Genomic DNA, 21,696 nt, shown 5'->3' with positions numbered 1-21,696 from the left:
TGTAACTCCTAGCTGAGGACAGACTAAGGGTCTGCTCATGTCCTTTCTTCCCTCCGTAGGTTCGGCAAGCAGCTTTCCAGTCTCTGGGACCTTTCATATCTACGTTCGCTAATCCATCTAGCTCGGGCCAGTATTTTAAAGAAGAAAACAAAAGCTCAGAAGATACATCAGTAGAGGACAAAAATAGGTAAGATCTTTAAAAACTTTGCTTTCAAGTTTTACTGCTTGTGAGCAATTTTTTCATTTTCACTACTTTTATTATGTTCTTTTTGGAGAGTTTATTATTTCTCTTCATTATAAAAGTTGGTAAATATTTTTTATAGAATTTTATTTTAAATGCATTTGTTAAGCATCTCTTTGGTTAATTGTGTATTGAAATGAGAAGATGAAGATGCATGTAAACAACTAGCTCGGTGCTGGGCACATAGAAAGCTGTCGTGATAGAGTCGATAATTGTTGAGTAAGTTTATTTAATAATTAATTTACCTAGTAAACCATCTGTTAACACTTAACAAAGAATATAAAGTAATGGTTATACAATTTAAAGGGTTTGGTTTTTCAAGGAGTAAAACCTAATTTAGGAGTATGTGTTACTCTAAAGTCAGTTTCTTACCATTATTTTCCTCTTTAGTCAATTTCCTTTTGGATCTTCAATTCTCTGCAGAATAATGATTATGTCAGTAATCATAATTATTTGTCAATTGAGGGGGAAATATTTTAATGATTAGCTCTAAGTTGGCGTACTTACTGGGGCTTCCCTTATAGCTCAGTCAGTAAAGAATCTGCCTGCAATGCAGGAGACCTGGGTTCGATTCCTGGGTTGGGAAAGATTCTCTGGAGAAGGAAATGGCAACCCACTCCAGTATTCTTGCCTGGAGAATCCCATAGACAAGCAGTCTGGTAGGCTACAGTCCATGGGATCACATGAGTCAGACATGACTCAGCCACTAAACCACGCACCACCGGTGTACTTATTAACTGAAATATCAACTTTTAAGAGCATTTAATAAGACAAAAAACTAAGATCATGGCATCTGGTCTCATCACTTCATGGCAAATAAAAGGGAAAAAGTAGAAACAGTGGCAGATTTTATTTTCTTGGGCTCTAAAATCACTGCAAACGGTGACTGCAGCCATGAAATTAAAAGACGTTTGCTCCTTGGAAGCAAAAGTTTTGATAAATCTAGACAGCATATTAAAAAGCAGAGACCACCACTTTACTCACAAAGGTCCATATAGTCAGAGCTATGGTTTTTCCAGTAGTCATGTATGGATGTGAGAGTTGGACCCTAAAGAAGGCTGAGCACCGAACTGATGGTTTCAAGTGGTCATGCTGGAGAAGACTCTTGAGAGTCCCTTGGACAGCAAGGAGATCAAAGCAGTCAATCTTAAAGGAAATCAACCCTGAATATTCATTGAAACAACTGATGCTGAAGCTGAAACTCCAGTACTTTGGCCACCTGATGCAAACAGCTGACTGAATGGAAAAGACCCTGATGCTGGGAAAGACTGAAGGCAGGAGGAGAAAGGGACGACAGGATGAGACGGTTGGCTGGCATCACCACTCAATGGACATGAGTTTGAACAAACTCCGGGAGTTGATGAAGGACAGGGAAGAGCCTGGCATGCTGCAGTCCATGGGGTGGAAAAGAGTCAGACATGACTTGGAGATTGAATGACAACAATAAGGCAACCAAATTTTAAAGCTTAGAGGACACCTCTGATTTTTACTTAAAAAAAATTTTTTTTTTTTTTTTGCATTTAATTTTAAATTGAGTTTTAGTTTTTATGATTTAGTATATCCTTGGGGGAAAACAGCCCAGACCTAACTTAACTTAGTGCACGGGAAGCACACACAGACTCTGACAGGTGTGCCCTTGGGCCGAGTTCCCTGGGCACCCGTCCCCCTTGTCACGATGCTAATGGTCATTTTCTTCTGTAGGTCTTGGTTCTGTGGCATTTCCTCTCTTGATGTTGTGACTTGGCACTCCTTCCTTTCTTCTCTGCTGCCTTGTTCTACCTTTTTGCCCGTTCTCCTCCTGTCCTGCTAAATAGTCAAACAAACCCAAGGTACTGTTCTCTGTGAAGGAAGAAAAATCACGCTAAAGCTGTCTTCCTAGCAAGGAAAGTCACTTCTTTTGAAAACCATTGCTGCAGGACGTTTTTCAGTGATGATGGGCAGTGGGGGTTTTCTACTCCTCAGTGTTAACATCAGCAACCTTTTCGCTAGTGGCACTAATTGTATAAAGACTGTTGCGTAGCTTTTATTTATTTATGAATCTGGAAAGAGTCTAGGAAGTGATAATGTGAATTTACAGAGAATCGTCTAGGACAGGGATGAGTAGATTTCCCGTAAAAGACCTGCAGTAAATACTTTAAGTCTCTTTCAGAACTACTCACCTTGTCTTTGCAGACAGTCCGTGGTGTGTGGGCTCAACTGTGTTCCAATAAAACTTTATTGACAAAAACATTGGTGTGGCCAAACATGGCTGGTGATCTTGCTGGACTGCCTCTATAGGATCTTGTTGGAAGAGCCGTTTAAAGACTGTTAGATATCTTTTGGCTACAAATCTTAACTCCCCTTCCATTGTCATGAGGTCTGTCTTAGTGTCGGGTCAGTGCTATTGTAGCATTGGACTTTTGCTATATTTTTAGACTTGGTTGACTCGTGTTAATGACGTTGGTGGAGGGAGGAGGCAGTTCCTGGCTGCTAAGAGTTCTGTTAGATATTGTAAAAGCCGTCTTGTAGTTGCATATATTATTCATCTCAGAGCCATTAGCTGGATGGCCCACTCTTAAATACGTGTTGAGCTGCCCTAAGTCTAGTTTTGCTTTTTAAGGTTGGTTGATTGGTTGATTTTGCAAAACTTAATTGAACACCTACTATGAACCAGTGACTGTAGCCAGATACACAGGACTTGGTTCTTGTTCTCAGGGTCCTCTGAGTTTCCTAGAATTCAGATTTCTCAAGCAGATGTCTTACAAAACAAGTTTTTGGCAATATATTTCCACTGCTGTTTATTTCATTTGTATTGTTTCATCTGATCCTGGAGATACTTAATATCACTTACTACTCTTTGAAGCATGTATTGATTATAAACCTCTGACTTTATAAAATGCCAGGTTTCTCTCTCACTCTCCCTGGATCGGGCTTCTTTGAAGGTGTTGAGAAAGGTGCTTCCAGAGTGGTTAAGTGTTGAGATTTGCACTGTTATCTGAAATGAGCACCCCGTCTTCCATTTAGCTAAACCAGCTATTAATATCACATTACTCTCTGCACATGCTGCTGCCTTTTGGGTCTCCCTCTTCCTGTCTGGGATGCCATCCTCTTCTGCCCACACCTCATTTAACAGAGAGCTGTCTGGATGGACGACCTCAGTGTCTTGGAGGAAACCCAGAGCGTTTGCATCCTGTCTGTCTTGAGCGCTGGAGAACAAGCGCCGATGTGGGCCTGTCTACTCATCCTGTGCTCGCACACAACATCCACAGACTGCAGGTCCCCTTCGTGGTAGCCTGGGTTTATCTTGTGTTCTCACACCATTACCAGCCCTGGCATGCGCTCAGCACGTGATAAATCTCAAATGAGTTAATGTAAGAAAGTAATGGATTTTATCCCAAAAGCCTTAAGTAACTGAATCATGTTTGGTAGTCTTTGTCCCTTTAGTGTAAAGCTAACTTTGTGTAAGTAAAATTGATTGTTATTGGTTTAAATCTGGGAGTATTTCACTGATGTTGAGACTCCATTAAGTGAGCACGTGGAGTCCGTGTCTGCTGTTGCCCCGCATGCCCATGCGCTTCTGGGACCAGCGGTTCCCCAGTCACTTTCCTAGGCCAGGGTCTTGGCTCACCTGGACCCTAAGGATGTTAACTGTCAGCCAGTGTAGATGCCGAGGGGACGTGGGTGCTGGTGGAGACGCATTCCTGGCTGACCCTCTGGCACCGAGGAGCTGGGTGCTCTGCTCACTGTGCCAACCCCTCTCCTCCTTTCTCTGAACGGCGTTTGCACGTATGGCGGCGTTTGCACGTATGGCGGCATTTGCACGTATGGCGGTGTTTGCAAGACTGTTAGGAAGGTCAGAATCCTGACCATCTTCAGCAGCTTGATGGTGCACTGGTTATTACTCAGCTTCAGGAAAAAGCATATTTAGAGAATTTATATTTTTGACAGTTTGAAGCAACTGGTATTCATACAGAATTTAATAATTTGCAGAATTTGATGTGAGGGAAGATGTTTTTCTCTCGAAAACTGTAGCAGGAGTTTGAAGTCAGGACAGATTAGTAATTTTTCATTAGCAGATAGAGTGACTTGGCTGGTGACTCTGCTTTTCCTCCTGAGAATGTTAAAATGTAACTTTAATGCCAAGATGAGGCAGTGATAAAGGAGCTTCAGGCCCTTGGAATAGTTTTCCAAACTAATTGGCTTTGAATTGGGTTCTGTTTGTGAATTTTAAATGGAAATTTATTAAGTTCTTCAAATAACAGATGACGTCTGAAGTTTCAGTCATTTGCTCCCCACCCCCACCAAGCAACATTCTGTTGCTTTGATTTTTAAAATTTAGTTTGCATAATATCAAAAAAGCTGTAAAATAGTACAGAGAATCCCATAAACCCTTCTTCTAGATTTCTTCAAATGTTAAGATTTTACCATAGTTGCTTTATTATTTTTCTGAGTTATTTGAGATAAGTTTTAGACATGATATTCTTTCTTAAATATTTCACTCTGTATTTCCTCAAAACACACAGACGTGAACACATAACCACAGTCTCATTACCACAATTGAAAAGTTAAAATAGATACAATACTGTCATCTAGAGATTTCATTCAAATATTACCAATTATCCCAATCATTTTTTAAAACAAAAGAAAAAATATCTTTAATAGAGAAGATGGTTGGAAAAACGTCATGCAATTCATACGCACATGGAGGACGTTTGTTACACACAGGAGCACTGGCTTGGAGGACTGGTGGGGAGCTCCAGGTGCTGTAGACCTCGCAGCCAGCCCCTCGCCTTATGAGCAGGGTGTGCACGTGGAGCCCGCAGCGTGCGTGCAGGGCGAGACTCGCGCTCTCGCACGGCTTGCATGTGCACGTGGCCTGGTTTATGGTTTATCAGAAAGGAGGAGAAGCACCAGAATTTTAAATGCTATCACTGTGTGGTCTGTTTTCAGATGACTTTTTAAAATGTTTGTATCTAAAACAGCTTTGTAAAATAATCATGCTGTTTTCAGAAAATAGTTTCTGAAAACAGTGTAAAGATTCCTACAAGACAAAACCTAATCCGGGAAGTGGTGACCTCCCAAGACCACGCATGGTGGCCAGGGTATCACGTAGGTGGTGCCATCACCTGCCAGGGCGCAGGCCGGGGAGCCTCCTGTGTAATGTCTTTTATTCGTATATTCAAGGGTGTGAGTTTCAGGGAAGCACCTTTAATTTTCCCCGCACACTCACCTGACGTGTCCATCCTCACCTCCCTGTCATGGTTCTTAGAGAGAGGTGTCTCATCACCTGTCTCATCTGCCCGCCTGTGTTCTCAGCCCATGTCTTGTCATCCCGAGAAAGACGTGGCTTTGCCAGCTATTCCATCAGCCTCCTGCATCTCCAGTTCTTCATCTCTTTAGACCTTTCTCCCTGCACCTCACGCACTCTTTTGTACGAGAGGAATGCCGCACTCTTGGTTACTCTGCACGCCTGGCGTGTGGACACGCAGGCCCAGCCCACACTCATCCTCCTGAGTCCCCTCTGGTCTGGCTCAGGGTCTGACCACTCTCCCAGGGCGTCACCACCCAGAACTGCATGTAGATCCCAACTCGGCCCATGCAGACGGCAGCATCTCCTCTCTCAGCCATCACGCTCGCATTTCTGTTTTATGAAAGCGCTGCCCCTCTTCTGTCGCTCCTGCCTTCGCACATCTGTCTGAGCTCGCTTCCCCTCAAGCCTTCCCTTGTGTCTGGTTCTTCAGACACAATTCCTGTTGTTTCGACTGAAGCTTTCCTCCCATCCCCGCCTCCTGTGATCATAGGTATGCTTCTGTGTGCACTGCTTTGACGGTGGTCACCTGCTCTGTTGCTCTTTGCCTCTAATTACAACCTCAGGAGCAGGACCTGAGTCTCATTCACACACAGATCCTCAGTACAATGTCACCTCCTGGCTCCTAGTAGGTGCTCAGTACACGTTTGTTAAATGTAATTGAGTCAAATAAACTTTAGGGGATAAACTTAGTTCCAGTGATGGATGTAGTGACTAGTAAGCTTTACGTTTAGTGGCTTGTACCATCTCTCTACCAATTAGGTCATGACTCCTATTTGGGGGAAACATCTGGGAGTAGAGCTGAAAGTGCAGAAGTAGAATTAACTGTATTTACACTTAAGTGAACTTGAATGTATTTTGTAAGACAGTAAATAAGGATCTTTTCTAGTGCTGCAGGGAGGGGTTTGTTTCTTTTCAGTGTGGGCAAGGCGGCTTTCATTCTCAGCTTGTCAGTATGTCACTGGAACACAGTGACAATACTATAATCCTAAAAATCAGATAATTTAAAAGATGTATTTAGCTTAAAATGCCCTGTGGGAATTTATCTTCCTACTGTTCCTTTTTAGTTTCTTTATTATTGAAATTAGCATGGTATTGTATCATCACAGAGTTCTTAATTATCTTCTCCAACTAATACCTGGTAGTTTAATATCTAGACTTAACTGATGTTTGCTTCTCTGAACACAGAACACCTGATGGAAAAAGAAGCATCATCAGTGATATACACAAACTGCTGAATTTGTATGGATAATTTGTAATCTTTAATATTTAATGTTTAAAGTTAATATTTTTAAAAATAAAAATCTTTAATATTTAATTTTAACTCTAAAAGCTTTAAGTAGTGTCTTTTATTGGTTCTCTTCAGGAATTATCTTGATACTTTGACTCTCTTTTTCCCAAATGAAGCAGTGAAAAGATCAGGGGTGCAGATGCTCCAGAGGACATAGAGGCCAGGCCCACTGGGGGCGATTCCAGCGTCCACCTGGAAGAGATGCTGGCGGACGGTGCTGAGAGCCTGAGGCAGCCGCCGGGTGAACTGAGCGCTCCCGCGGAGAGCTCCTCACCTCTCCGGTCGTCCCCAGAGCCTCCCCCAGACGCGGCTGGCAGTGAGGAGGAGCGAGAGCTCTGCGCCTGCGGGTTAGCATCCCAGCCAGAGGCGGGCACCGGTGCACAGGACTCAGCTCCCTTGGACCAGGAGCTGTACAACTCCTTCCACTTCTGGAGGACTCCTCTCCCTGAGATAGACCTGGACGTGGAGCTGCAGCAGGGCTCCGGGAGCGAGCCCGGCCCACAGGGGCTGGATGTGGAGCCTGAAGTGCCCGCCCCCGGCTCCGCCAGCATCACCATGGCCACCAGGAAGGAGCTGGAGGAGATGATAGAAAACCTGGAGCCACACATTGACGACCCCGATGTGAAAGGTATGGGAGGGAGTCGGTTCTTTGTTCTGATGAAATGTTACTTTCTGATTTTTTTCTGCCAGAAAGATTACCTTTTAAAAATTGCTATCAACCGTTGTCATCATGCATTCTTATCTTGAGTATGATTGGTCTGCATTTTAGGGAGTAAATTTTAGAGGACCTTGTCATTGTCTAAGTGTAGCAGGTTCCAGTGTCCTGGTTCACAGATGGCTCTGATGTGTTCACACGCACTCACTGGTCTACAGGTTAAACCTCGAGTCCTGCCTCTGCTCATCTGCCCTGGGTCTCAATAGACAGTGCTTTGTTTTACATAAGGAGGACTGTGTAGGAAGGCCCATGACCTGTTAGCGGGGATGAGATGCCCGTCTTCCTGTGAAGCAGGATGCGGTGCTCATTGGTGAGGGTCCCCCTGGTGTCTTCGTGCCCCAGTTCAGCCCTTGTTCCCAGTGGGTTACACATGTGTCACCTGGGTTCTGCCATTGTGAAAGGCAGCCTTGAAGGTCGCTGTGTGTGACTGTGTAAAAATAGCAAGCTGCTCTCACATGGTGGAATAGGGGTGTGGGGAGAGGGCCCAGGCCACCCCACTCCGGGGGTGGGTGCCGGGGGTGGTTTACGGTCTGAGCGTGGGCATCTGACGCCAGTGACATCAGAGCATCATCAGGGCAATCTGGAATGTCACCGTAAAACAGAAAGCAGTTTTGAAAAATCCCCAAACTTCAAGTCTCCAGATCTTCTGTGGACTTCTCTGTCCTTTGTAAATTGTCCGTTTGCTCAGTGTTAGCAGATCCCTGCAGCAGACAGAGCCATACCTTCAGTGTCCTTCTAAACACACAAAATCTAGTTACATTTAAACTTGGGAAATTTCACCAGTGGAGGTGAGGTCAGCAGTTTTCTTCGTTGGGCTTTGGCGTCTGTCGTCACTATATGGTCACTGTCTGGAAGACGCACCTGGCACATGCAAGGTGCTCGGTAAGGGACGCTGGATGATTTAGTCGATAAATGACTATGTTATCAAACATCAGCATTGCGGACAGAAAGAATGGCATGACACATTTAAATTGTAGCAGGTTTAACAGCTGAATTAGAGAAATAATTAAATCGTAATATAGTATTGGTACCAAAATCTCAATTACAGGCTGTAAATTTTAAGTCAAACAGTGTTAGTCACTGTTTGACGATGGGAAACACACATATGAAACTCATATGTCCGTGTAGCTCTTTTCAAAAAGCAAACTACACAGATTACTTCTAGCGTATTTGTTTAAAAAGCATTTAAAGTAGCATATTCGATATTCCCATTAATGTTTATTAGGTGTTAGAGAATTGGCTGACTAGCAGGCGTGTGCAGAGCGCCCTGCGGAGCAGGCTGCCTGTGTGAGGTATGCTCTGTGAAAGGCTTCCCGGGACAGGTCATCGGGGGTCAGGGACACAGACCCCCCCCCCCCGCCCCCCCCCGCCGTGTCTACCGGGGACAGAGCACTTGCCCAGTCCAGAGCATGGACCGGACAGTCGGCCTCCTTTATTGCTGCAGTGGTTTCCTTGTGGGAACTCAGAGGATTCTAAAAGGGGAGCAGAAGTGACTAAAGGATTAGTACAGATAGCCGCTGAGATTCCCGGAAGAGTGGGGATACAGTCCACGAGTAAGCTTTCACGATTGGACACCTCAGTGTAATGTGTTCAGTCAGCGCGTCATCCTGTACATTTCCTGTGTCTCTGCTGCCAGTTACTCATAGGAAACTTTATAGTAAATTTTATAAATGCTGTAGCATGGTAATAGGCTATCTTAAAAAATGCTGATTGCTTTTTAATCATCTTTAAGTAGAGCAGGAGCCCGCTTTCTCATCTTTGTACTAAGTAAATTTGCAGTTAAACTTTATAAATTCCTATGTTTTGAGCATCCAAGTGGATTATTACTTGAATTAATGCTAAACAAAATTTTTTTTTTTTTTTTTTTTTTGCTAAATTCCTCATTTGTTAGGGGCAGAGGAGGAAGAATGCTTATCTTCGCTTTCAACAACTTTTATACAGAAGATGTAACTCAAAAGTTGTAGACAATGCTATGTGTCAGACTTGAGCACTGCTGCTTGGCCATCTGTTGTTTTGCTTTCCTGAGAGCAAGACAGTGCTTGTTTGGGATCCCTGTGTTTGGGGCAAGTCACTGATTCCACTTAAAAAAATTAGAGGAAAATAGAAATAATCCAGAGTAAGATGTGAGATGTTTAAATGTGACTGCCACAGACGTCTTTGTAATTCCCGTGTTTTATGTTGGCAGGGTCTGTGTGACTGCTCTCCTGCTAAGGTGGCTTAGTAAGTAAGCCAGTCCCGCTCATGGTCCCCAAAACATAGTTCACTGACCTTGAAATTGACTAGATAGCACCTCTTCTCATACTAACGCAGAATAATGCACAGTAGTGGGTAAACACTTTAATCTCATGAAAGCGTATTAGTTTTCTACTTCTTCCCTGGGAAAACTAATGACTGACCACAGTAGTGGTCTCTTCAGCTTCTCGAGGGTAGTGTCCCCAGAACACTGCACCTCGTTGAGCCCATAACAGCGTCCGCGCAGGGGGAGTCCCGCGCAGCGGCCCTGCTCACAGCTGTCCTTCCGCCCACAGCGCAGGTGGATGTCTTGGCTGCTGCCCTGCGCGCCTCCAGCCTGGACGCCGGTGACGAGGCTGGCGAGGCCGCCCGGAGGGCCCCCCAGGACGAGCTCCCCAGCTGCCGGCTCGACCATGACGCCGCAGGGCCTTTGATCAGTGAGGAGGTGAGGGTGCCGCGGGGCGGGCACATGTTCTCGGGTGGCCATGGGGCTCATCCTGGCCACTTAGTGCCCCCCTTCTTCATAAAGTCACCGCGTGCCATCTCTGTGACACCCGAGGGTCACGGCTGGTGCTTGGAGTTAGCAGTTGGTCCGTCCTCCCCACCTGCCCACCGCAGTCCAGGTGATCGCACCGCAGGGGGCAGAGCCCTCTGTTGGGGTGATGAACTCCTCCCGTGTCTTTCTGGAGAGGTGCTGGGTCTCTGACCGGCCTCTCCCTGCAGCGAGCATGGTGTTGAGCGAAGATCAGGACTTGAGGCCAGGAGTGGGCGTGGGCTGTGCTGGCCCCCAGCCTGTGTCCTGCACTGGCTTTCCCCATGCTGCTGTGTCATCTGTGACAAGAAAAAAAGGTGTATTTGTGAAATTAGAAATAGCCAGGAATAGAAACAGTAGAAGAAAAACTGCATATGACATACCGTAGAAGAGTCGACTGTAGGACGTCTAAGTACTGTTTTTATTGATTGCTAATTTTAGATACTTGGGCCTTTTCAAAATTACTTCTGAATTTGCTTTTCAATTACATTTCTTCCGGAATTTATTTTTAAACCTTAAGTAGCCTATTCTGCAAGTTTGACTTGAGGCAGGAGAACTCTTAGGAGGTCTTACATCTGTTTATAAATGTTGAAAAGCATGAAGACTTTATATGCATTCCTGTCTTGGAGGTCGTGAAAGGTGAGCAGCTTAGATGGTGGAAGAGCAGGGAGCTGCCTGACAGGGGTGGCTGTCTGAGTGACTTTTCTCCCAGCAGGCCATGGACTCGGCCCTCCACTGCATTCACAATGACTCGGACGCGGGCACCTGCAGTGGCTTCAGCCCCGATGAGGAAAGGAGAGCTAAAGTCCAGGTCAGTGACCCCAAGCATGTTACTTTCACTCCACTTTTCAACCCACTTCTCCCCGAATTTGGCCCTTCTGATACTGTTTTGGAAAGGAGTGCTTGTGTGTCATATTTTTGATGAGAAGATTCAAGCAATGGAGTGGAGGACAAGTAGAGACCTTTCCTTTCTCACACCATGACCCCTTCCCCCCAGGGTGACCACAGCCACCCTCCTTCCGTGTTTCCTCAGAGCGTGTCTGCGGGCACGTGAGCACATGTGTGCACACCTTTGTCTTTCAGAGACAGACAGGCTTTCATGCCTGGTCTTCATGCCTGGGTTGTGTGGCTTATAAGGTGGAGCTGGGTTTCAGAGAGAACGTGGACACGGGGCCAGAGCCGCCATGAGGTGCCGTCGGCCACAGGTGACCTGCGGCAGAGGCTTCAAGTGTGGGACCGCTGGGGTGTGGTGGTGCCTTTATTTCTTTTCGTTTTAAAAACATCATGTCTTAGAGCTCTTTGCACAGGAACACAGATCCACCTCCGCCCCAACCCCAGCACAACAACCCCCCCGCCCCCCAATGTGGGCAGGGCTGTGGCGGGTGTGCAGAGTGCAATGACATTACAGGTGAAGCCCATGCATCATGATGGTGCCTGGGCCAGAGGGGGCAAATCCTTGATTTTTGTTTGTTCTGTTGATTAAAAATGGAGTCCACATTCACAGTGTTTTAAAGCACGCTTTCCAAACCAGTACATACAGACTGTCTCATTGGATCCATGAATTTCCACTTTATTTTTTAAAAATAGAGAATAGGTTTACAAAGTTCAGAACTGAGCTTCCTTCACAGTTATCTCCAGCACCCACTTGGTTTTTCACCCAAGGCAGCAGTTGTGCCTTTATCTTATAGCTCCTTGCAAAGTTGTATCACTCAAGATCATTCATACAAGTTGTTAGAGGTGTGCACACTTCAAGTTTCCAATTGCTTCCACACTTCAAGCAATTCCATAATTGCTAAAACTCCCCTCTGGAGGTGGTGGTGGTGGTTTTAAGATGCTGGCTGGTGACGGCTCAGGAGCAGGCCGTTTCCCCTGGGTCTCTGGGTCACTCCAGACTCTGTAATCTCTGCCAGCACTGAACCACCTGCTCTTGTTTCTGGCGTCTTGTAAATTTAGTGAACAGTTCTCATCATCGTCTAAGCTGTTTTCTGTTTTAAGGTCTTGTTTGTCGTCTTTGTCCTAGAGGTACTTTTATTCATTGATACATGTATTTCCCTTCGCGTGTTTTCTTATCTCTTTCAGTTATTAGAGACGTGGAGACAGGTTTTTTCCTGCTGTATGAGATGCTGCGTTAAATCCAGATATTTAACATAAGCGTACCTAATCTACAAAGTCTCACCCTGTCTCGTTTAGGATGTGGTGCCCCAGGCCCTGCTCGACCAGTACCTGTCTATGACCGACCCCTCGCGGGCGCAGACTGTGGACACCGAGATTGCCAAGCACTGTGCCTACAGCCTGCCGGGCGTGGCGCTGACGCTTGGCCGCCAGAACTGGCACTGCCTGCGCGAGACCTACGAGACGCTGGCCTCGGACATGCAGGTGTGGGGCCACCGGCCGAACCTGGGGGCCAGGGCGCGGGGCTGCATGCAGAGGGTCTCCCTGCAGGTCCAGGCTCCTCCCTCCACTCGCACATCGCGCCTTCTTTTGGACTAAACCCCTAAAATCCGACTCCCATTTGAACTGCCGACATCCCCAGCTCACAGAGGTGCTGGCACTGTGGTCTGAAATACATGTGCAGATTAATTCTTAAGAAAGTGAGGCCCTTCCCGCAGAAACAGTAGCAGAGGCTGGTGGCCCCGTCTGAGCGGTTCTCCGCCTTTGTCCCCAGTCTCTCGTGGCTGTCGTGACAGTGAGGGGACGGCTCTGAGCGGGGCGGGGGCCCCTCCGAGCACCCCGTCCTCCTCCGTGGGGCACATCACTGTGGGCACGGCGTTCCATCTCAGGAAGAGGTCCTGGTGTTTGGAAATGGGGATAAACCCCTTGTCCTAACCAGCTTCTCAGCAAGTAAAGTTTTAAGCAAAATAACAAAGTAAATTTTTAAATTAAGGTCACATGAAGAGAAATAAGTTTTTGACATAAAGTTGCCTGTAAAAGCAGGGCATTCCTGTTCAGTGGTTCTTTTCCAGGGCTGCCTTCAAGAGATTTCCCCAATCTTGTATTTCTTTAATGGCCAGTTCCTTAAGAATATGTTTTGGGGTTGTTTTTAATCCAGGGTAGACCGTGTGGAGTCAGGAGGGGGACACCAGGAAGTCGGGCCCCCTCCACTGAGCTCGCCAAGCATTGTTTTCCTTCCTCAGTGAAAGGGGGAATGATACATACTCTGAGGGACTTGATGTTATTCTGCCAGTTTTTGATAGAAAGTGAGCATTTTAAACTGGGTATCTATTATTACTATTTTATTTTGATTTCACTTGAGGTTAATAACACTGTTCAGATATAAATTAGCCTTCGTGTATTGTCCAGACGCTAAAGCACCAGGACTTTGTATTCAGCTCACTAATGCCTTTGTCTTCACTTGTGCAGTGGAAGGTTCGAAGAACGTTAGCCTTCTCCATCCACGAGCTCGCCGTCATCCTGGGAGACCAGCTCACAGCTGCAGACCTGGTCCCAATTTTTAATGGATTTTTAAAAGACCTAGATGAAGTCAGGATAGGTGTCCTGAAGCACTTGCACGACTTTCTGAAGGTAACTTTTAAGTCCTTTTACATTAAAACACTGGACTTCCACTGTAGATTTAGAGTTTTGACTCCACGCTGCCATCAAGATAGGTTCCCGTGTGTTCCGTGAGAAATGTCGCCATGAGCTTGATGGCAAAAGGTGACTGAGAAAATAGTCCCATTCTGATCAGTTTTGCTGGTGTCACTTTAGTGTTTAATTTAAAAATCACGCTGAGTTTCCTTTGGAAATGATGTTAGATCATGGTTACAACATTAGTACATTTTTTTTCTCAAACATTACCGAACTGAACACACAGAAAATCCCATAGACGTTCAGCCTTCTGTGGTGTGTGGGAACTCTGAGAGGTCCCCTTGTCCTCACCCTCTGATGTGGACTGTGGTCTCCAGTAGGAGAGCACTGACCATAAATGGTTTAGCCCTGGGCAGCTACTATAGTCCTAAGTCTGAGGTGCAGGAGAATTATAATCACAGTTTCTCAGACTGTCCCGGATTGTCCCCTCGACTCAGACCCCAGTGGGGAATCACACACTGAATTGAAGTGTCTCTTCAGATCAGCCTCCCTGACGCCCACCTTCAGTGGCCTGGGCCTGTTTGAAGAGACTGGGCCGGTGATCTTGCTGAATGTCCCCAATTTTAAATGTCTGAGCGCTCTCAACTAGTCAGATTCAGTTTCACAGGTGGTGCGTGCAGGGGCACGGCCTCTCTGCATGGGTCCCGGGTCTCCTCTCGGGTAACACGGTGTGGGCTCCTGGGGCCCCGGTGGTGCTGAGTCCAGGCTCCTGGTCATGGGTCGGCACCTCCTCAGTGGGTGGTGCGTTCAGGCTCTGAGCGTCTCTCCCCGCTGCTTCTGCACTCGTGCGTCTATACTCAGCTCCCCCCTGAATCACTTATGACTGTGTGGATTGTAAAATACCAGTGTTCTGTTTTTGTAACTCTTTCTGTATTTACTAGTATCTCCTGTAAAGATAACCTTTTTCTTCTCTTCCTCTGCTTTTTGGAAGTTTTTTTTTTTTTTTAATAGTATCAGTGTGGGCTCTGGAATTACCTTTTTATTCTGTGTAACATAATCCATTTCTGTTGTTTATTTGAAGCATAAATTTGGCAACTGAGAGCCCTTGAAGCCACCTCCTGTGTCCTTTCTGCCCCTCATGTCCAGGCATGTCTCACTTTCAGGCCCGGCTTCTCCTGTCTACCCAGCAGCCCTGGTCCTTTCTGGGGAGCCTGGGCATCTGGAGCTGAGCTCCAGGCCCTCGTTCTCAGGGTACAAGAGCTTGGGGAGTGGGTTTGAAAAGGCATTTAGTTTATATGGTGTCTTCAGTTCCAGTCCAATACCATTTCCTCTCCTTTCTTCACACTTTTTCTTGTGGTAAAAGCTCTGGTTTTTAGCATCATTACCATATTTAGTTATTTGCTAATTTAGTTGAGCAAATGAAAAAGTTTCAGAATTGCTCCAATAATAAGTCAACATGAAACCAGCCACATAGTGGTCAGGACTTCCTTCAGCACATTGTCATTAGAATGTACTCCGTGAAGCTAGAGAGTCAGAATACTGAGTTTAAGCTTAGACTGTTTCTTTGTGGCTCAGATGGTAAAGAATCTGCCTGCAGTGGAGGAGACCCAGGTTTGATCCCTGGGTCAGGAAGATCCCCTGGAGGAGGGCATGACAACCCACTCCAATATTCTTGCCTGGAGAATCCCATGGACAGAGGAGCCTGGTGGGCTACAGTCCATGGGGTCTCAAAGAGTCAAGCACAACTGAACGACTAATAGACACATCAACCTTTAAGAGGTTGCCCCTCATTGACTATGAAGTTACTTTCAAATATTTACAGAACAGTGACTGGGATAAATTAATTTTTTTCACTCAAGTATTTATGAACACCTACTGTGTGCCATTACAGTGCCGTGCACTGGGCACAGATGTGCAAGCAGAGCACGGTGCCTCCTCGGGGGTGGCCCTGGGGTGGGGGCGGGGAGGGGGGAGGGCACAGCGGAGGCCAAAGGAGGCCATGCGCTGGGCCAGGCAGCAGAGACTGCGTCCTGACAGTGGGTGGCGATATCAGGGGAGGTGGGCTTTAGCCAGCGCTGGAGGCGGCGTCTGTCCTCCTCCAGGCCTGGAGCGTGGTTTACAGATGCTCAGCAGCGGGTGAGGGAAACTGTCTCTGCCTCGTCCTCGTGAACGCGCTTATTTTGTTTCTTCAGCTTCTTCACATCGACAAAAGAAGAGAGTATCTGTATCAGCTTCAGGAGTTCTTGGTGACTGACAACAGTAGAAACTGGCGCTTCCGAGCCGAGCTGGCCGAGTGAGTCCTCACGACTGAAGCAACCCTTGGGGTGTTTGGGGGGTGGGGGTGTTGCTCCCCCTCTGCCTGCCCTGGGTTTACTTCCTCGTCACCGCGTGGATCCTCATTTCTGTCTGGTGTCCAGCTCTTTTCATGTGGCTTGTGATGTGGGGTCTGACTGGCAGTGGGTTCTCACAGATTTTTTTTTTAAGACTGTCACCTTTGTTTTTTAAAATTGTGGTAAAACACACTCAAGCACCTTTGCCGCTGGCGCAGTGTCCCCCCCCGTCCCGTTTAGAGCGTCTCTCCATCCGAGAAGGACGCCCGGCCACCCTCCGCCCGCCGGCAGCACAGTCAGTCCGCCGTGTCCGTGCATTCGTGAGCGTCTCCTCCAGGGGGCGCTGCGCCGGCCGCCGGCGCGTGTGCGGCCCCTTCACACAGCCGTGCTGTTGTGCTCATCGCGGGGCAGCTGTCGGAATCACCTTCCTTGTGACGCGTGTGCACCGCTCTGGTGAACACACCACCGTTCGGCCCGTTCCCCTGAGTGGGTTCTGTGTTTCAGCTGGTGCGGGCGCTGCTGCTGTGAACTTATGGATAGGAGGTGGTTTCAGTTTTTTGAGGTGGACGTGCTGGGCCATCCAGTGATTGTGTGTTCATTTGATCGAGGAACCGCGTGGCTGTTTCCACAGTGGGTGCCGGCTCTTGCATCCCCACCAGTGATGGGTGTGCCCGGGTTAGGGGGGCATTTCTCCACGCTTCCCTCTTTTTCCAGTTGTAGCCAGTTTCGCAGCAGGTGTAGAGTAGCACCGTAGGTCTTGGTGTGCGTTTCCTCAGTGATTAGTGATGCTCACCTTCTCACATGCTGTTGGCCACTTGTACCTGTTCTCTAGACAGATGTCTCTTCAAGTCCATTGCTTGTTTTTCAACTGGGCATTGTCAGAGGTCTTTATTAAATATTCTGGATTCTGGGCATCACCTGCATTTTCAGAAGACACCTTTGCCTGGGTGTGGGGTTGGGGTATTTATTTCAGCGCATTCCAGGGTCACTGACCCGGGCTGTGTCCTGCCGGCCTCCTCCTCTGCAGCTGGTGTGGACGTGGGGCGTCTGTCCAGGCAGCGGGCGCCACATCAGGTGGTGTCTCCATGTCAGCTTTGTGCCCAGGGCACTTTACACAGCATGGGCTGCTGTTGCATTTTGATGAGGGTGGGGACTGGGGGCCTCCTCTACCCAGAGCCCTCCCAGCCCTGGGCTGGGGTTGCCACCTACGTGGTGGAGGCTGCCCAGTGCAGGGCAAAGGGAGGCCCTCTGCCCCCTTGGTTGGGCCTCAGTCCTGGGGAGGCCTCAGCCTCCCTGGGGCCGTGTCGCTGCCTGGATCTGTGCTCCATCTGGGCAGTGCTCCCCACTGCACTCCAGCAGGACGAGACTCTTGCTTGGCATCAACAAGGGGTCTCAGCTCAGGAAGCTCCTCCTGGCCTTCCAGGCCAGCTTCCAGGTGGGGTGCTGACAGGCTTTGCTGCCTTTCCATGGAGTTGGGGGCTTGAGGCTTCTGCTCACGAGGGCATGGCCTCCTCCACTTTCCCAGGCTGGGGCAGGGTCTGCAGGGCACCTCTCCCGGGGTCTACGTGCCCTTGGATGGGGCATCTCGTCACTTTGTTGTTTACCTGACTGCACACGTGACCCGCCATGCGTTCCACTCTCAGACTCGACCAGGACGGCGTGTGCTGCAGGTGAGCAGCCGTCTTTCGTGCTGGCTGAGGGTTTGTGACTATGTTTTTGTCTCTCTCATCACTCTGCAGACAGCTCATCTTGCTCCTAGAGCTGTACAGCCCCCGGGATGTGTACGACTACCTACGCCCCATCGCCCTGAACCTCTGTGCGGACAAGGTGTCCTCCGTGCGCTGGATCTCCTACAAGCTGGTAAGCGGTCGCGTTATTACAGCCCTGGAGCAGTGGCCTCGGTGAGGTCGGGCAGCAGTGTGGCTCACCCACGTGTCCCCCCCAGGTCAGCGAGATGGTGCGCAAGCTGCACCGGGCCGCGCCGCCCACCTTCGGGGCGGACCTCATCCAGGAGCTGGTGGAGAGCTTCGGCCGCTGTCCACGGTGGTCCGGGCGGCAGGCCTTTGTCTTCGTCTGCCAGGTGAGGGCCCCCTTCACTCCCGCCCTGTCCCTGAGGGCAGAGCTTTGCTATCTGGGCACCCCGTCCCCTGAGCTCCCAGTAGCGGCCATTGGTGCCTGGAGTTCCCGGGTCTGTGAAGGTGAACATGTCGCCAGGCCTCCGCTGTGCATCTCCTGGGGACTTACTGTGTCACGTCGAGTTCCTGAGTGCCTGAGATATTAGTTTAAAGGTAGTCGCAGGACTCGGAGGCACTTTAGCGGTTTCTGAAGGGCTTCTTGAGCTGACATTCCGGCCTGGTCGATGGAGCCAGCAGCTGACGCAGGTCTCTGTCCCCAGACCGTCATCGAGGACGACTGCTTGCCCATGGACCAGTTCGCCGTGCAGCTGATGCCACACCTGCTCACCTTGGCGAACGACAGGGTTCCCAATGTGCGCGTGCTGCTCGCGAAGACACTGAGACAGACTCTGCTGGAGAAAGGTGGGCCAGCGGCCTGAGCGGGAGGGCTGGGGCTGTGGGAAAGTCTGACACCGAGTCAGGGGCGAGGAGAGGGACGCTGAACTTTGACCCGCCTGTTCCACATGACTTTGTCTTCATACTTTGAACTCAGTAGTATGGCCAGTTGGGTATCCAGCGAGGACCATGCCTTTGGCACCCACCTGACCTCCATCTCACCGTCGGGGCAGGAGGCGCGTGTGCATCAGGCGGAGGACGTGCCCTTAGTGTCTGCTTTGCTGCAGATTATAAGCTCCTCCCTCGAGTCTCAAGCTGTTGGACTGCCCCCACCCAAAGGCCTGATAAATGTCCCTTGAACGTTTGGATTCGTGATCAGGGACAGGTAGAGTTTTGCGTAGACAAACTTTGAAATAGAACACAGGGGCCTGTACGTTGCTCCCTGTTTGTCCTTGGGAATTCATCACTGAATGCTTGGAGAAGACTCTGGTTCTCTTTGTGGAGGTAGTTTGTATTTGGAAAAGTTTTTCCTCTACCTAAGTCAAGTAATGGCTGTAACCAGCACCAGTTTTAATATATTTATTAGCATTGCTGCCATTAGATCTCACAAGATTTAGTCTGTTACAAAAACAAGGTAAATTTTTGATTCTCTTATATTCGGGTTTTTTCTATAGAACATGAGTCAGTCTGGATCACTGTTGGTCATCCAACAAAGCTAACTCTGATTGTCTGCACTTCCTGTTTCCAGAGCACTTCCTGACCTCTGCCAGCTGTCACCAGGAAGCCGTGGAGCAGACCATCATGGCCCTGCAGATGGACCGCGACAGTGACGTCAAGTACTTCGCCAGCACCCACCCGGCCAGCACCAGGATCTCCGAAGACGCCCTGAGCACAGCCTCCTCCACCTACTAGTTGGCGTGGTCCCGGGGGCCTCCCGCTCCCGGGGAGCCAAGGTCCCGCTGGTGCCCACACGTGGCCGGGCAGCCTCGGGGCCCGTCCTCCCGCGACACTCGGCTGCAGGTGCAAGTTGCCTACCCCGATTCCAGGGATTCTCAGAGTCAAGAGAAAGTACAGTCAACGCCGTTGTCTCGTCTTGACTTGAAGGGAAAACACTTTTCTCAGAGGATTATAATTGTCACCGAAGCCTTAAATCCTTCCGTCTTCCTGACTGAACGAAACTTGAATTGCCCAGCGTTCTCCTCGGAAGGGATGCGACGCCGAGGCCTCTTTGCTTCCCGCTGGTTGATCTCACCTCCGCGAGACGGAAGCGCAGCCAGAAGGTGGAGACCGCCAGCCAGGCTGGGCCGAGACCGCCAGCACCAGGCCTCGCCGTGTCCACGCAGGCAGGGCCCTGCGGGGGCTGTGGCCGCCGCCCCGTCCAGCCCAAAGTGTGACTAGTTTAGCCGTGCATAAACGGGGAGGAGATATTTTTTGGATTTCTCCTGAGGGCTCAATGCTAACACTACGTGGAGCTGATTGTGACTCTTAAATGCAGCATATTGCTGTGCACACTCACAGAGTCTGCCGAGCGTCTGTGTCCTGGTTTCTTCATGCTGGTCATGACCCGGAGGAAATTTATTAGCACGTATTCTGTATGTCAGGTGTTTTTAACTTGATCATGATCGGCTCTGAGGTGCAACTTGTCTCACATACTGTATACCCCGTGCCCCCGGGGAGGGCCGCAGTCTGTAATCATGCTCTTGGACTGTTGTGCACAAGTTCTCTTGTCCAAATAAAATTTATTACTAAGATCTATACAGAAACGGACACACTTCTGACTGCTTTCTAGAATAAATGCAATTTGTGACCTGTATTAATGATTTTAGTATAAAATGGGAAAACTGGATTAAAATATTTGTCTTTTAACTAGTTTGGTAACTTCTTTGAAACTTGTGCACATCCTGGGCTGGTAGCGGGGCCTCCCCCCGAGGGCGAGTATGCACCCCGGTTCCCACCCTCCCACCGCCTGGGGGGTCTTCACTCCCAGGAAAGGCCTCTGAGCCCAGGTCTGTGCGTGCGAGGGGATGGTGAAGCCTGCCCGCCCCCCGTCTGGCAAGTGAGACGCCGCGTGGACAAGCTTTGTGAAGGCTGTGAGAGATGCTCGCTCAAGTGGCTGCGGCACTCCCGTGGTTTCGGTTCTGTCTTCTCGGCTGGTGGGGACTCCCCAGGCGTGTCGTGAGCCCACTGTGACCTCAGACCTCAGGGATCCACAGGCTGCTTCCTGCGCTTGTCATTACAGATGAGCCTCCGGTTCCTCCTCCTCCATTATAACCGGATGTTTGTGCTCTGGGAACGTGTGTGGACAGATTCACTTAGACGAACAAAAAAGTAAACACACAGGTAACGTGTGATGCAGGTAACAAGGGCAGAGCCGCAGAGTAAAAAGTGATGGGGGTGGCGGGCAGGCGTTAGGGGAACGCGCCTGTGAGTCAGTGTACGAGCAGAGATGGAGGGAGGTGAGGCCTCTTGATGTCAGCCTAGCTTCTGAGATGCATGTTCTCTGCTATTAGGCTATAAAGATACACTTTGTCCCTTCCCTCCCATTTCAGTTCCATAAATTAATTAGAATTCTGCACTAGATCAAACCAGTCAGTCCTAAAGGAAATCAACTCTGAATATTCATTGGAAGGACTGATGCTGAAACTGCAGCTCCAATACATCGGCCACCTGATGCAGAGAACTGACTCATTAGAAAAGACCCTGATGCTGGGAAAGATTGAAGGCAGGAGGAGAAGGGGACGACAGAGGATGAGGTGGTTGGGTGGCATCACCAACTCAATGGACATGAGTTTGAGCAAGCTCTGGGAGATGGTGAAGGACAGGGAAGCCTGACGTGCTGCTGTCCATGTGATGGCAAAGAATCAGACATGACTGAGCGACTGAACAACGCTGTACTAGTAGCTGCATTTTTTTTTTAAGCAGTGGCAAGAGTAACAGTCCATTTTGGGGTAAAGAACCTGGATTTAGGGTCAGCTAGAGCATCAGCCAGCTCCTCCTGTGGCACTGGGCCATGTCCTCACCATCGGGTCCTAA

General features: G+C 48.8%; 1 protein-coding gene across 4 annotated transcripts in view; it reads left to right on the top strand.

Moving 5' to 3' along the window:
- Nucleotides 1–20,529, top strand: part of PPP4R1 (protein phosphatase 4 regulatory subunit 1) — a 48,775-nt gene extending 28,246 nt beyond the window's left edge. For 2 of the 4 annotated variants that reach the window (XM_055558987.1, XM_055558983.1), the window contains exons 10-20: nt 60–187; nt 6,936–7,447; nt 10,063–10,211; nt 11,011–11,109; nt 12,489–12,674; nt 13,659–13,820; nt 16,016–16,116; nt 17,893–18,013; nt 18,099–18,233; nt 18,549–18,690; nt 19,412–20,529. In XM_055558987.1, coding sequence (XP_055414962.1) covers nt 60–187; nt 6,936–7,447; nt 10,063–10,211; nt 11,011–11,109; nt 12,489–12,674; nt 13,659–13,820; nt 16,016–16,116; nt 17,893–18,013; nt 18,099–18,233; nt 18,549–18,690; nt 19,412–19,575 — 1,899 coding nt within the window. In that variant the 3' untranslated portion in view covers nt 19,576–20,529. The remainder of the gene's footprint in view (nt 1–59; nt 188–6,935; nt 7,448–10,062; nt 10,212–11,010; nt 11,110–12,488; nt 12,675–13,658; nt 13,821–16,015; nt 16,117–17,892; nt 18,014–18,098; nt 18,234–18,548; nt 18,691–19,411) is intronic. The other 2 variants (XM_055558986.1, XM_055558984.1) reach the window with 2 other exon arrangements.
- Nucleotides 20,530–21,696: the final 1,167 nt, after the last annotated feature.

This window comes from Bubalus kerabau, chromosome 21 (assembly GCF_029407905.1).
Source record: "Bubalus kerabau isolate K-KA32 ecotype Philippines breed swamp buffalo chromosome 21, PCC_UOA_SB_1v2, whole genome shotgun sequence".
Classification (NCBI taxonomy): Eukaryota; Metazoa; Chordata; class Mammalia; order Artiodactyla; family Bovidae; genus Bubalus; species Bubalus kerabau.
Note: the sequence above shows the minus strand (reverse complement) of the source record. Positions and strands in the feature narration are given on the sequence as shown.